This window comes from Phyllobates terribilis, unplaced genomic scaffold (assembly GCF_046119375.1).
Source record: "Phyllobates terribilis strain yellow unplaced genomic scaffold, ASM4611937v1 Scaffold_1__5_contigs__length_1240528914, whole genome shotgun sequence".
Lineage (NCBI taxonomy): Eukaryota > Metazoa > Chordata > Amphibia > Anura > Dendrobatidae > Phyllobates > Phyllobates terribilis.
The window spans coordinates 479732113-479748143 of NW_027362761.1; the positions used below are offsets into that span (position 1 = coordinate 479732113).

Below are 16031 nucleotides of genomic sequence, written 5' to 3' on the forward strand. Positions count from 1 at the left end.
GGCAGCTCACTGTCTATGGACTTTGTACATGGAGAGTCTTGTGGGGACGGGTGCAGCTTTTCAGAAGAACTGTGACCGGTCCAGTCATCATGGTCCATACTCTGACCTGGCTATGTTGGATGTGAAATTGGTCTTATAGTGAATTTTTTTTGAATTTATTAAGATCATGCTAAAGTCAAATACCAGGAGGATTCTCTAATGTCAATCTGCAGGATAGTAGTCGAAGACCATGCTAATGCCTTTAATAGACGTCAGCACAGTCTAAGTGATAACGAGCAAGAAAGTAAAGGGGGTGACCTCACTAGCACCTGCCTGCTCACCCCATTCTTATGTGCTGGACCAAATAAAAATCCATGGGGAACAGATGCAGGGGGAGTATTAGTTTTTTTTTCTGTCAACGGTTACATTTATGGCCCTACTTTTTAAAGTTATATTCTAAGGAATTTGATATGCAATGAAGCAAGTGTGCAATGTGACAAGCTTCATATTTTATGTAATCAGATTGTACTCATCACAATTATTGTTTCCTAGTGTAATAACATCATATTTATGATCTTTCTGCAGTTGTTGGGGACACTGAAGAGATACTAATAACAATGGATGAAGGTGTTGATGTTACAATTGAAGGCAACTCTCTTATTAAAGCAGTATACCAAAGTAGACTACGTCTTACGCGACTTCTCTTGGAAGGTGGAGCATATATTAATGAAAGTAATGACCGTGGAGAAACACCCCTTATGATTGCTTGTAAAACAAAACATGTTGACCACCAAAGCGTTAGCAAAGTTAAAATGATTAAATATCTTCTAGAAAACAATGCAGATCCTAATATTCAAGATAAATTTGGTAAAACTGCTTTAATGCATGCTTGCTTGGAGAATGCTGGCTCAGAAGTTGTATCTATGCTTTTAGAGAGTGGTGCCGACCCAAGTCTACAAGACCACACTGGATTCTCTGCCCTTGTATATGCAGTCAATTCAGAGGACAAGGAAACTCTAAGGATTTTACTAAATGCTTGCAAAGCCAAGGGAAAAGAAGTTATAATCATTACAACTGATAAGTCCCCATCAGGTAGACAGACTACAAGGCAGTATCTAAATGTCCCACCTTCTCCTGGAATTGATCATAATTCTCCTTCCCCATGTACATCTCCTTCTGAAATTGAGCTAAAGACTTCCCCCACACCAATATCAAATGCTTTTGAAGCAGAAAAGGAACTATTTAACTTTAAAGAGGCCGATACTTCTAATGATTTAAAAGGTTCTTCTGAGCCAGGTTCTCCAACCAAAAAGACTCATATAATGCATATTGGAGCAAAGTTGCCACTTCTTCAGAGACTGCACTCTGAGCCTTGGTTGAAGATTCCTCCATCCCTGCTCCACCAACACAAAGTGTCATCTCTTCAAGAGGAGCTACAAGATATAACCCCTGAGGAAGAGCTCTCCCTTAAAATGAATGGCTTAGTACATTCAAAGCGTTATTTCACTCGACATCAGAGCATTGATGTGAAGGATACTGCTCATCTTCTAAAAACACTCGACTCATCTGGTCCAAGAAAACTCTCATATGATGAAATACATTCACAAACACTTTACCCTGAAGGACCACCAAGCAAATCAGAAATGCCTGTTGACCAAGACCCTGATTCAGTGCACACAATGTCTGTTTCGAGCCTAAGGAGTATCGTTCAAAGAAGAAATTTAGGTGCAAACCATTATAGCTCTGACTCACAACTCACAAGAAATCATGGTTTGGCCACAACAGAGGACAGTAAATCTCTTTTGGAAAAAAAGAAGATGTTTTCTCCCCTATCCTTGCTGTCGGGTTCTAGAGAGTCTCTAGAAAATGTGTCCGTCACAGCATTAAGTAGAAGGAACCATGCCCTTCTAGAAAGACGTGGATCTGGGGCTTTACTTCTAGATCACATAAGCCAAACTAGACCAGGTTTTCTTCCACCACTGAATGTGAACCCCCATCCACCTATTCCAGACATCAGTTGCCATAATAAAGTATCTAATGTTATTTTCCCAGGGACAAAGCCCTTTGTTCCCTCTGCTCCACTCTTCCCAAAAGAGTCAAAAAGCAAGAAAATGCTTCTCCGGAGACATTCAATGCACACAGAACAGATTAAACAACTTGTAAACTTTGAAGAGATTCTTGGCTAGAGGAAGCCATCAAAACCCAAGCATTAGAACAATCTTACCAGCTCTCTCTCTCTCAAGACAGCACCTGCTGCACAAAATGCTTCAGACCTTTTCTGCAAAGAAAACAGATCCGTTCAGCTTATGCTGGATAAATTATTCAAGCAGTAAAATGCTTGGTCGTTAGCAGTAATCACAGTTTTCTCTACAATATAAATGAATTGCTGCCCTACATTTGCAGGCTTTTTTTTTATTGGTGTAGCAGACTGTAAGGAATGAAGAACTATGGAGAAATGCTAGATTCGGGTTACTGAGACCGAGAGCGGACATGGGAAACCATAGGATGAAGCCTCAGAACATGAAGGTTCAGGTTCATGATCAAGGAGATCATACGTGCTTTCTACATGCTATGTGATCTATAGGTAATCGATGTCTACCTAGGTATATCCATGGAGCACCTCTACCTCTAGATTGAATACACTCATAGGCTCATTTATACAAATATATATTTATTCCATGATTGAACATGCAGAATTAACTAAGTGACCTAACAAGATGTCTTTTTTATTGATGGGGCAATTAGCAGCCTCAAGAACATTGTCAAAAGGTTGGTGATCATTTACTACTTTGAAAACATGGCGGAGAATGCACTATATATGTTTCACTGGAAGTTATTGCTTAGAAATGTATTAAGTACCGTGATGTGTTATGTTCTGATATTGTTACAAAACTTGTTTTGGAAGGGTTTACCATTATTGATGCACCAACATGGTACAGCCGTGCCTTGTATTGGATAGAAGAACATACTGCTTTCTTGGAGGCAGATATTTTTTTTTGCATGGGAATATACAAGAGAATAAAATGTCCTCTGTTTGCAACACAAGGGCAAATTTATAGTTTAGTAGTCTAAGGTCAATAATATATAGAATGACAGTCATGTTTGTGATCAACTTCTCATGCTACACAAAGCGCTGTGAAGTTAAAAAAGACCAGTCGTCATAAGTGGTACGCGTAATTGGTACTTTTCTATCACCAAGTTACATGTGCGACAATTTATTAAAACCAAAGAGAGTAGCGAGGGTCAAAGACTATAAAAGGTTCTGAATACCAAATACATCATTAACATATCAGCATCAGATTGTTGAAAAGATCATTTAATTGTGAAAAGTTACAGCTCATAGCGAATGTTCTCATTTATATAATTTGATGCTCGCTTTTTACAAGCATACATAAAGAAAAAGTTGGGTCACTTTGTAAATACATTGTATATTTTATCTTTTACTAAACCTCATTTACAGCCTAGATTATAATCCAGAGCTGCAATCAAAATTATGCAGGGGCTAAAATCTTCCTGCATCCATTACTGATTTATGTATGATCCGAGCTTGCTGCAGAGCGTGCTTGTTGAGAAATGTGCACCAGGCATTCTACAGTTATTGAAAAATTACTGCGCTTCATTATAAGACGCCATTGTAGTCTACTCAAACCCATATATTTGGCAATGCAATGTTTTACAAAAGCTAGTCAACTGATATGTCATGTAGATACAGAGTGTCAAATATGAATGAACATTTTATTAAGACACTTAAGAAATACTGTATAGCTTTATGATTCTAAGTTAAAAAACTATTATTTATTTATAAACCTTATGAAATAGAAGTTCTTGTTTGATAAGGCTGTATTGTCAAATCAGAGGTGTAATGGACTTCGCAATTACTTTTGTTAAAGGAAGTAAATCCTTTAAAAGGATCCTATAAAAAGAAGGTAATTATGGTGAAAGGCTTACATAATGACACACAAAGGTAGGTCAAAATGTGTCAAATTGACCTTCATGATCACATGAGTATTATTTTTATAATTAATTTCTCTATTTACATTGTGTATATAAAAAAGTAAAAAAAAACACTTTGCAATGAAGGAAAATTGTATTAAAGGAACACTCCAGACAATAGAGATCCACTATTTTCCTTTGATGTTCTTTGAATTCCTGTGCCATGTGCCATCCCTTAATTTTCTGCACACAGTAGATCTGTTTTATATGAAGCATACCGTTAATGATTAAATGTTTTTTTTGTTTCTATTTATTAGACATGTATTTATGAAATGAAGACATAATCTTATTGATTCTGTCGCTACACGACAACTTTGATCATCTATTGTATGCAAAGTTGATTGTCAGCTGTAGAGAGGAACATTTTTGTATTTCTAATTATAAAATGAATATTTATTTATTTATTGCTCTACAGTGTATACAATATGTATACAATTTATGGCTCTATTTTTATGTAATGTAATATTTATTGATTTATGATACATACTTGTATTATTAGCATTATTATTCTTCTGATTGAGATCTGACTTGTCAGTTTTCATTTTATTAGTATTACATAGGGTCATTAGGCTTACCACTTTAGAGCTTAGCCATGCACAGTTTCTGTATAGTTCTTTTTGTAAAGCATATTAGTGCTTAGACTTAGTGCAATTCCTTAGCTGTGTAGGCTTAATGGAGTATGTGTTTTATGAGCACAGTTAATATAACAGATCAGATTGCTGCTACTTTTGGCTATTGTTAGAACGCACGTTTTTCTGCTTGGTAATCTGCTAATCAGCATATATGGCCAAACAAAACAGGTCACACCAAGTTATGTGATATCGTTCTTTTACAACATGCTCCACACTGGATGCTGTCCGACATAAGTGGTTCAGATTTTTATTGAACCAAATAGCACAAGTTCCAAAGTGATTTGTCTGTAAGTGGCTAAAAGCCTATAGATGGATATCACAGTATTATACTAGTGCGAGTTTTTATATTTATGTGTAGGATACAAAGAGAATGCGCATAAAAGCTTTTGAAATGAGTATATTGAATTAATAAAAGGTGATGGTGCAACATAGGGAGAAGTTAAAGGAAACATGTCATGTCAAAAAACATTATTAACCTGTAGATATGGGGTTAAAGCCCCCACACTGAAAACACGGCTACCGAGAGAAAATTAACTTTATTCCTCCTGGCATCCTTCGGCTTTCACTCATAGAAGCACAGCCGGCACAGCTTCAGTCACCGCTCAGTACACAGTTAACGGCAGCCCTGGCATTGATGTACTGCTGAGCCAGCTGTTAGTCAGTGCCGGGGTGTGCTTAGTTACCATTCACTATGTACTGAGCGTTGACTGAAGCCGCAGCGGCCGTGCCTCTATGACTGAAAGCTACCAGGAGAAATAAAGTTCATTTCCTCCCTGTAATCGGTCTTTCAATGTGGAGGCCGCACAACTTTAGAATGCTATTAACCTGCAGACTGTCCCCATATTCTGTTGGTTAATACTGTTTGGGGACATGACACTAACTCAATAAAGATGTCTCAGGAATTTTTCTTTTAATCCCTGCAAATTACATATGTAATGTAGTGTAGTGTATTAAAATACATAATACATAACGATTGCCATTTCTTCGGTTTACAGCAGGACTCCAGTCCTCTCCTTCTGGGCGATGCGACTTTTCTAATGTAAAACTATCAGACTGAGAACAAAGTTCCATAGATTTACATAGAGAAAACAACTTCCAGACCACACATAAATCTTAGTCCCTGTAAGTATTTTAATATACACTACATTACATACTTAATTAGGAGAGATTATTGAAAAGAAAATTTCCTGAGATGTCTCCATTAACTGCTTTCTGATGTTCGTTAAAGGGATTATCCCAGAACTTAAAGCACCACTCCACTGATTTTTTTTATTTGTCTTTGTTAGGTATCATGTGTGTAAGTGTCATGAAGGTGGTAACATACTCACTGGTAGCCGTCTTCTCACGTTTTCAGCAGCGATTCAGTCTGTTGCGGTACCATGTGACTGCATTTGTAACCCCCTGGATCACTGTGTGGTGCTGTGGTTTCTCTCTCAATGTAAGTCTAAGATACTCAGAACACCGCTCTCTAGCCTAATTCGGAGTCTTATAGACTTGCGTTGAGAAAATTAAAAAATAATTATCACTTATACACAGGAAAGGTGATCACTGGGACCCCCATTAATCACATCACTAGAACAAAGATTCCATGTCCCTCCATTGACGGAGTGGTAGTGGGCATGAGTGAATAGAGCTCACCCATGTACATTATTGTTCTATTCTGAATTCACATGATCAGATGGGGTTTTAGTGGTCAGACGCTCAGTGATCATACATTTATAACCTACCATGTAGATAGATAATAAATGTTATTGGTAGGATAACCCTTTTGAAAAAAATACTCTGCAAAAATGATTGACCATGTTAGTCTTAACTCAGAGCAATGTATAGTTATTCTTAATTCCATTGTCATTCACCGCCCCAACAGGTTTTATACTAAGAATATTACTGGCTAAGTGCCTGATTCAATAAGACTGGTGTTTTTTACTCCAGTCTTAAAGGGGTTGTCCACTACTCGGACAACCCCTTCTCAATCTCAGTGTTTGGTCCCGTCAAAATAAAAACACTTATACCCATCTCCGGTGCTGGCACCATTCCAGTGGTGTCGGCAACTGTTCTCTCAGGTCTCACGTGAGGTTGTTACCGTCCCCGCCTTCGGATAAATTGAACATCAACAGGAAGTCAGAGAGCAGCCGCTATCCTGACTTCTTATTGATGTTTGATTCGTCCAAAGGCGGGGACGGTGAAGCTGACGGTGAAGCAGCCTCACATGGGAGAATGAATGCCGACACCGCTGCAACCGAATCGGCACTTGAGGTGAGTATGATGTGCCAAAAAGCACTTAGAAAAGTGTCCCTCTTTAATAAATTTGGTGCATCTTTCCACTTTCGTGTGACACCGACATAAATGTATGCCATGGGTTGGCGTACGTTTGACATACTTTACGCAACTTTCTTACTCAAGTTATGATAAATTTGATGAGTGGCCTTAGTCACTTCCCGTCCCACCCCAGCTCAGCACACTTTGGTGGACTGACATTAAAACACAAAAAGTCTTAAAAATAAGTTGCTCTATAATTTTCCCGAATTTGAAGGAAAACTGGCAACAATTCCATGATGAATTGGGCATTATATGCTTTCATTATTTGGTTTAATCATTGATCAGTTCATTGTCTATATTCATCACTGCTTACTTACTATAGTCATGGGATTTTAAGTAAAGCTGTGGCCTTTTGATACCAAAAAATGACATGCTGTGCTATTTTATTTTATTGGGCTATATAGTTTGCGTAGTTTGGGTTATGTGGTAATGAATGATGAATGATCCATCCCATATATAGAAGTCAAGCAAAATATAGGAATAAAATCGCACTCCAAGGAAATTGTTCTGTTATGATGTGGAAAGTGTCCTATGTCAACACTTTCATTCTAGTCTTTGGACAATGCTCTTTTTAGTAAAGCTATGAAGCTATGTACAGGGTGAACCAAAAATGAAGACTGTGAACCCCTTTGTATTTTAATTTGCATTTGTGATGGCAGTTTTTTAGATGGTGAAGAACTATACCCATTTGATCCAATATATGGCTTTATCAATTAGACTAGTCTATATAGTTGCTTTATACACTGCTCAAAAAAATAAAGGGAATACTTAAACAACAGAATATAACTCCAAGTAAATCAAACTTCTGTGAAATCAAACTGTCCACTTAAGAAGCAACACTGATTGACAATCAATTTCACATGCTGTTGTGCAAATGGAATAGACAATAGATGGAAATTATTGGTAATTATCAAGACACCCTCAATAAAGGAGTGGTTCTGCAGGTGGGGACCACAGACCACATCTCAGTACCAATGCTGATGTTTTGGTCACTTTAGAATGTTGGTTGTGCTTTCACACTCGTGGTAGCATGAGACGAACTCTACAACCCACAGAAGTTGCTCAGGTAGTGCAGCTCATCCAGGATGGCACATCAATGTGAGCTGTGGCAAGAAGGTTTGCTGTGTCTGTCAGCGTAGTGTCCAGAGGCTGGAGGTGCTACCAGGAGACAGGCCAGTACACCAAGAGACATGGAGGGGGCCGTAAGAGGGCAACAACCCAGCCACAGGACCGCTACCTCCACCTTTGTGCAAGGAGGAACAAGAGGAGCACTGCCAGAGCCCTCCAGCAGGCCACAAATGTCCATGTGTCTGCACAAACGGTTAGAAACCGACTCCATGAGGGTGGTATGAGGGCCCGACGTCCACAGATGGGGGTTGTGCTCACAGCCCAACACCGTGCAGGACGCTTGGCATTTGCAGCAGAACACCAGGATTGGCAAAGTCGCCACTGGCACCCTGTGCTCTTCACAGATGAAAGCAGGTTCACACTGAGCACATGTGACAGACGTGAGAGTCTGGAGACGCCGTGGAGAGCGATCTGCTGCCTGCAACATCCTTCAGCATGACTGGTTTGGCAGTGGGTCAGTAATGGTGTGGGGTGGCATTTCTTTGGAGGGCCGCACAGCCTCCCATGTGCTCACCAGGGGTATCCTGACTGTCATTAGGTACAGAGATGAGATCCTCAGACCCCTTCTGAGACCATATGCTGGTGCGGTTGGCCCTGGGTTCCTCCTAATGCAGGACAATGCCAGACCTCATGTGGCTGGAGTGTGTCAGCAGTTCCTTCAAGATGAAGGCATTGAAGCTATGGACTGGCCCGCCCTATCCCCAGACCTGAATGCGATTGAGCACATCTGGGACATCATGTCTCTCTCCATCCACCAACGTCACGTTGCACCACAGACTGTCCAGGAGTTGGCGGAAGCTTTAGTCCAGGTCTGGGAGGAGATCCCACAGGAGACCATCCGCAACTTCATCAGGAGCATGCCCAGGCTTTGTAGGGAGGTCATACAGGCACGTGGAGGCCACACAAAATACTGAGCCTCATTTTGACTTGTTTTAAGGACATTACATCAAAGTTGGATCAGCCTGTAGTGTGTTTTTCCACTTTAATTTTGGGGGTGACACCAAATCCAGCCCTTAATTGGTTAATAAATTTGATTTCCATTGATGATTTTTGTGTGATTTTGTTGTCAGCACATTCAACTTTGTACAGAACAAAGTATTCAATGAGAATATTTCATTCATTCAGATCTAGGATGTATTATTTGAGTGTTCCCTTTATTTTTTTGAGCAGTGTATATGGACCTGATGAAAAGGCTTTGTTATAATTTGAAATGCCATGGATCTGAAAATATATAACAATGGGTTTATGTCTATAATGACAGTTCTTTTATATGTATATATAGTTAATCGCTTATAAATTGTTTTGAATATTGTTGAGCCTTGCGCTAGTCATCCGGGAAGCAAATACCTGCTTTAAGCCCTCACTGTGTGAGCGACCGATCTACTGTTGTCTAGTAAAAAGTTTAAAGAGAACTTAATTAAAAATGTAATATGTATTACAATTTACATTGCATTAGTTTTTTTGTGGATTTATGATATATTTTGTGCTTTTACAGATAGACACAAATTGTAATAAATCACTTTACACATTGTGCAGGCAGTTACAGTATTTTGTTGTCCAATGATCAAAATTATCAAAATTTCATTCAGTTTGCAAAATTGGGCAAAATGCTGCTGGGAGTAAATTTTTCAAATTAAAATATTAAAATTAAGGCAACCCCTTTCGGTAACGATACCCTCTTTTCGACATCAAGGTATTAAGGCCCCTTTTTTACTTAGCCCTTTTTTCCTATTTACAAAGTCTAATTTCCTTAGCTAGAATGCATTACAGCCAATGTCATAGTAATGATATTTACCCAGAGGTATGTTTTCACCTCCCCAAGTGTGGAGAAAACCAGAGTACTTAGAGGAAACCCTCATCAACATGGGAAAAGCTTCACCAGATGTTGCACTAGATTCATACCCAGAACCCTAGCGTTGCAATGGTATGGGCACACAATGTCTTTTTTAGGTGGTTCTGCTCTAAAAAAAAAACTAAAAAGCACTCAGAAACATACCGTGAACCCCAGTTCTGCAATAGTATGTGCACAGAATGTCTTTTTTAGGTGGTTCTGCTCTAAAAAACACCTAAAAAGCTCTCACAAGAGAAGTAATATGGTCATTCTTTGGGTGGCTTCGGCTGGGAATCCACCTACCCTCTATGCTTAAGGCCTCTTTCACATGTCATTGTGTCTCCTATATGTGGTGACAGTTTTCCACACGTACTGGAGACACTGACACACGTAGACCCGTTTAAATGAATGGGTCTGCGCACATGTCAGTGTGTTTTCACAAACCGTGTGTCCGTGGGCAAAACACATGTCCGTTTTTTTACACGCATGGACCGCACAACATCCAACACTGGTGACACACGGATGACATGTGTGTGTCATCCGTGTGACACGTACCAGCGCCTGGGAATCAGCAGTACAGTTAGCGCTGTTCCCAAGCGCCGGATGCTGAACGCTGCCCTCATTGATCCCTGCTGGTGCTGCGATGTGCACCAGCAGGGACAATGATGAGGGTAGTAGTATCTGCTCCCGCAGTGTCCAACTGTAAAAATAAGAATTAAATAATAAAATCCTTATACTCAGCTGTCCTAAGTGTCCTCCGCTGTAATCCATGTGACCGATCACACCAAGGAGCCGGGTGTGAATGACTCCTGCAGCAAGTAGGACCCGGAGCTGCGCTCCGCTCAGCTGCACGAGTCATTCTCCGCAGTGTGATCGGTCATATGGATTACAGCGGGGGACAATTAGGACAAGTGAGTGTAAGGTTTTATTTTATTATTTTTACAGTTGGACAATGAGGGAGCAATCTACTACTACTCTCATCATTGTCCCTGCTGGTGCTGATCGCAGCATCAGCAGGGAACAATGATGAGGGCAGCGTTCAGCCCTTGGCTCTTAGGAACAGCGCTATCTGTACCGCTGACTCCCAGGCATCGGTACGTGTGCTCCTGATGCGGCACACGGTTGTCACACGTGTGCTACACAGGTGAAAACGGACATAGATATCTCCAGTACTGGTTTCTCCAGTACCAGAAATATCAGGACATGTGAAAGAGCCCTAAAGTATAGAGTGAAAGCCACCACCAGCAGACCCACAAGAATGACTGCAATATTGCTAGTGAAGCCGCCTCAGGAAATCAACCACTGGCATTTCCTGAAGCGGCTTGCCTATGAAAATGCCTACTTTGTTAAACCTCTGTGAAGGGGATGACCAGCATTGGATAAAAAAATAAAAACAAAGTGACCGATTCGCCATTTGCGAACCTTTTTAGGCCTTGTTCACATGCTCAGTATTTGGTCAGTATTTTACATCAGTATTTGTAAGCCGAAACCAGGAGTGGAACAATCAGAGGAAAAGTATAATAGAAACACGTCACCACTTCTGCATTTTTCACCCACTCCTGGTTTTGGTTTACAAGTACTGATGCAAAATACTGAACATGTGAATGTGGCGTTAAAGTCACTTCTTTTTTTTGCCTTGTGATATTTGCTGTTGGTTTTTTTACACCAAATTTATCAAAATAATGTGCTTGGGAAGAGAGAAAGCCCAATAGAATTAAAGTTATGCTAACCTGATAATGTTGTGATCACACAATATTGAAGGCATGTAATCCCAGCTGTGCAGGTCCACGGGTCCAGAGACCGAGAAGGATACAAATAAGGGAAAAAAAGTGGAAAATCCAAGCTGCTGGTTGATAAAAGCAAATCCAATTGGGATATTAAAACGGTTTTTATTCAGTCTACGCATTTCGAAGTACCATACTTTTTCCTCAGGACAAAAAAAACCCTTATCCGTTTTTTTGTCCTGAGGAAGAAGTATGGTACTTCGAAATGCGTAGACTGAATAAAAAACGTTTTAATATCCCAATGTAGATTTGGATTTGCTTTTATCAAACAGTAGCTTGGATTTTCCACTTTTTTTCCTTTATTTGTAAATTCATCAAAATGGCACAAGCGGTTCATAAGTCAAAAATGTTGTTTATTTTTACTTAAACTTTCCACAAAATGGTGAAAAATGTGCTCCAAAATAATTAGTGTACATAAAATCAATGCAGGAGAAACTTAGAGGACATTTGCAAAACATTTTGCAACTCTTTTTAAAAGTGGCAAATGATGAATCAGGCAAAACATCTGGAAAACCTAAACTCTGCCCATAATGATGAACATTAAAAAGAAAACAGCCAAATACAAAAAACAGACTTTAAAAATATGTAAATTAAAAAAAGAATTTGGTGGAAATGTAACAATGAATGGGGCACAAAGACTCTTGGTTGACAGCACCCTTTTTTCCCAGAGCAACATTATAGTGATCTCCAGTGTCATAACTTCAAGCTCGTGGACTCCAGTACAAAATCTTCAACGGGACCCCCCCAACTATCGCAGGCCTTTAATAGCAATAGTCTTTTCATATGGGCCAAAGGGACCTTTTAGGCCCTCTAGGCTCCAGGGCCAAAGTGCGACTGTAACCCCTGCACCTAAAACCCTGACAATCCAAGCTGTTTCTAGAACTACAGCATAATTCCATTGAAGTGAATGAGGCTGAGCTGCAATATTATGCAAAACCTGTGAACAGGTGGGGTGCTGTTTTTGGTAAAAAGTCATGTTTTTACAATCCTGATTTTGTCATTTTCATTGGATTATGCCAATTTCAGTGGGCTCTGTCTACAATCTAATGTGTTTGGGATCAGTCTGTCACTTCCTTTAAAGGATAATAATGGTCAGACAAGTAAGATTTTGGCATATTCAATCCTGAGAGAAAAGCAGCATCAGCATGTCTGGAAGCTGCCTTTCATAGCCCCTAAGGGTATGTGCATACATCTTTTTTTTTTGCCTGAGAAAGCGGTAAAAAAATGCTACAAAGAATGAACACAATGCACAGTAATGTCAAAATAACTTGCTGTGCATATGTCCATTGTTTTGGAGCTTTTTTGAGCAGCTTCAGACTTTGAAAGGTGGGAAGCTTTTAAAATAAGTTTCACTTTCATTCTTTGGGCGGCTTTTATTTGGAAGCCGCTCACTATTTAAACTTTAAATCATGAAAAAAGAAAATGGTGGCGGAGTTGCCACAACAATACAGAACGCTGCCGGCATTTTCCTGAAGCATCTTTGCCTTGGAAAACTCAGCTATGTATGTGGTTGCTACCTGAGGAAGAAGTGCTTGTCACTTTGAAATGCATTAAATAAAGCCGCCAGTTAATAAAGCCATCTGAATTGACGTCTTCAATAAACCAGCAGCGTGGAAGGTATCCACAATTTCTCCAGATCCTGATATTCATCGGTTTTGACAACCCGTGGATCCGCAGTGGAAGATTAATAGCTTGTTCAATGGCTCACAAAACCAGCCATCGCACAAGCTATTAATCCTCCACTGTATCCATAGTCCAAGAGTTTGATATGTGCCTAACTCGTTCTTTTTCTAAAAATATCAGTATAGTTTTATTTGACAGTTCATGTTGCCATTAGACAAACACTTATTGTACTGTACATTACAAGTATATTTTATCATGAAACACTAGCTTGTGACATATTCTGTTGCTTCGTCACTCTGGTCATCATCAACATTTTGTGTTATAACAAAACTGTTGGTGAACAGGTCTGAATGTATTGTACACTGCTGCATGAGACAAGTGATGTAATATTGATCTGATCTTACTCCCTGCAGATCAGTAAATTGTAGAAATGGAGAAAGTCAAATGTAGCTTCATTGTGAACCTGAACAGAAGCCTTTTTGCTTTTGTGATATTAATCCTTAACCTTTATAACACATTAAATTGCATTCTTTGAGTAAGAGAACAGCAGTCCGTGTTATAGTCTGTATATAATTCAGAAATGTCTCTATGCCTGTAGACACAGCCGAAACATAAGTGGAGACATGCCACTTTAAATAGAAGTCATAATTAACATGCTGCTACATTCTTTGCACATGCGGATACTTTTTGTTAAATTAACAATATTTATAAAAGAGCATAATAAGAAAATAATAATCTCAAGACCTCACATGTGGCAAAATCATGTGCACAGAGCACGTATGTTGTGATGTGAGCGTTACATTCAAAACAACTTCTTGTTCTGCGTTGACTTCAATGGAAGAGAATGGGAATAACTAACTCGCTTATAATAAAGTGCTGTCATTTCATTTTTCCAATATGGCACAAACATATTATACAGTGCTTTACTGAGATAGTCCCCATTCAATAAGTCCATGTCCTCATTGGAGATCACAATATATTCTTTCCCTGTTTTACAAACACACCAATTAAACTCCTAATGTATTTTTAGTGTGTGCAAGGAAACTGGAGTACTTGATGAAAATCCATGCAACCATGGGGAGCGCATACAAACTCCATGTAGATCTTGTTCTTGAGTGGATTCAAAACTAGGAACCTAGGTCTGCAAGGCAACAATGCTAACCATTAAACCACCGTGCTGACCATGATGGCTTAGTGGTTATCATTGTAGCCTAGGTTGTATACCAAAATAGTGTGCAATAAAAGCTATTCTATAATAACACTATACATTGATATTGTATAACATTAACATGTATCACATATGTCTAGGATAAATTGGCTTAAAATACAATTTTATCTATTGATACACTTGTAATTTAATAGTTGTATGCACTGTAACAAGTGTAGCCAAGATTACATCTGCTGTATTTTTGGAGTAATGATGAAACTGAAACATAAATGTCTATCTACTGAACTACTACTGTGTTTCCTTTATATAATTTATAATGTTGTTTTGCTTTAAAGGGAACCTGACAGCTGATACACGCTGCCCAAAACATCAGATGCTGGATGCACCATTTCATGCTGCAGCGTTTCGGAGAAAAATAGAAGTGGCTGAAATGACGGAGGCAAATGCCTGATACATGCTGCAAGTAGATCGGGCAAATTGTATTAACTGACAGGTTCCCTTTAAGAGATAAGGTGTCATGATTTTCATGAAGAATAAATTAAGTTTTGATGAAAATTTGACAAAACTGTGATGTTTGTGAAATGTTTTAATCATCAAAAAAGTTTAACACAAATATATACATAAATATATAGTACATGTATAAATAAAGTTGCATTTTATGGTATTACATGTTATGTTTTTATTTCAAACTGTATATTTGAACCAATGATCATTATTAATTGAGAGAACCTGCAAAGCACCATAGTGGACTGATCAGACATATAGTAATTAATAGCACCTCAGGCCGCTATGGCTGTGTGCCCATGATGAGTTTTTGGTGAGTTTTTTACACTGCGTATTTTCGCTCTGTCAAAAATGCAGCGTCTTAGACTGTGTGCCCACGATAGGTTTTTGGTGATTTTTTTACACTGTGTATTTTTGATGTGTCAAAAACTCAGTGTTCTACAGTTCCAGCAAAGTGGATGGGATTTATAGAAATCTCATGTCCAGTGCACTTCTTTCTTACTCAGCGTAAACTGACCTGCGGTTCGTGTTTCCAAACAAAGTACACCTGTAATCTCGCAGTAAAATTTTTTCAAAGCCAAATACCAGGAAATACCAAAAGCTAAGCAGCTTTGCTTAAAACATGACATACCAACAACAGACAGAAACCAAAGGGTCAAAAATGCGAGAAAAATGCATGTAAAAAATGCACTCAAAAACCCAATGAAAAAACACAAGTAACCTGATTTATTTAAGGCCATCTGTAAGCCAAAAGCAGGAGTGGAACAACAAGAGGAAAATAATACTAGAAATACGTCACCACTTTTGCATTTTTCTCACCCTTGGTTTTGGATTACAAATACTGAGGTAAGAAACTCACCAAATACTCAACGTGTGAACGTGGCCCAATAGGTACAGAAATGCTCCAGAAATTCTGCAACACCAAAAACTTACCAAACGCTCATGAGAACGTATCCTCACAGCTCCAGCAGAGTGGATGGGATTTATACATACCTCCTGCCCACTGTGCTTTTTTTCATTCAGCATAAATTGACCTGCGATGCGTGTTTCACATCTGCATCCTGTCATTT

General features: G+C 39.1%; 1 protein-coding gene across 2 annotated transcripts in view; it reads left to right on the forward strand.

Annotated features, from left to right (window-relative positions):
• ANKRD34B (ankyrin repeat domain 34B) overlaps positions 1-9582 on the forward strand; it is an 85570-nt gene extending 75988 nt beyond the window's left edge. For both annotated transcript variants that reach the window (XM_073679294.1, XM_073679303.1), the window contains one exon: positions 565-9582. In XM_073679294.1, coding sequence (XP_073535395.1) covers positions 565-2165 — 1601 coding nt within the window. In that variant the 3' untranslated portion in view covers positions 2166-9582. The remainder of the gene's footprint in view (positions 1-564) is intronic.
• Positions 9583-16031: the final 6449 nt, after the last annotated feature.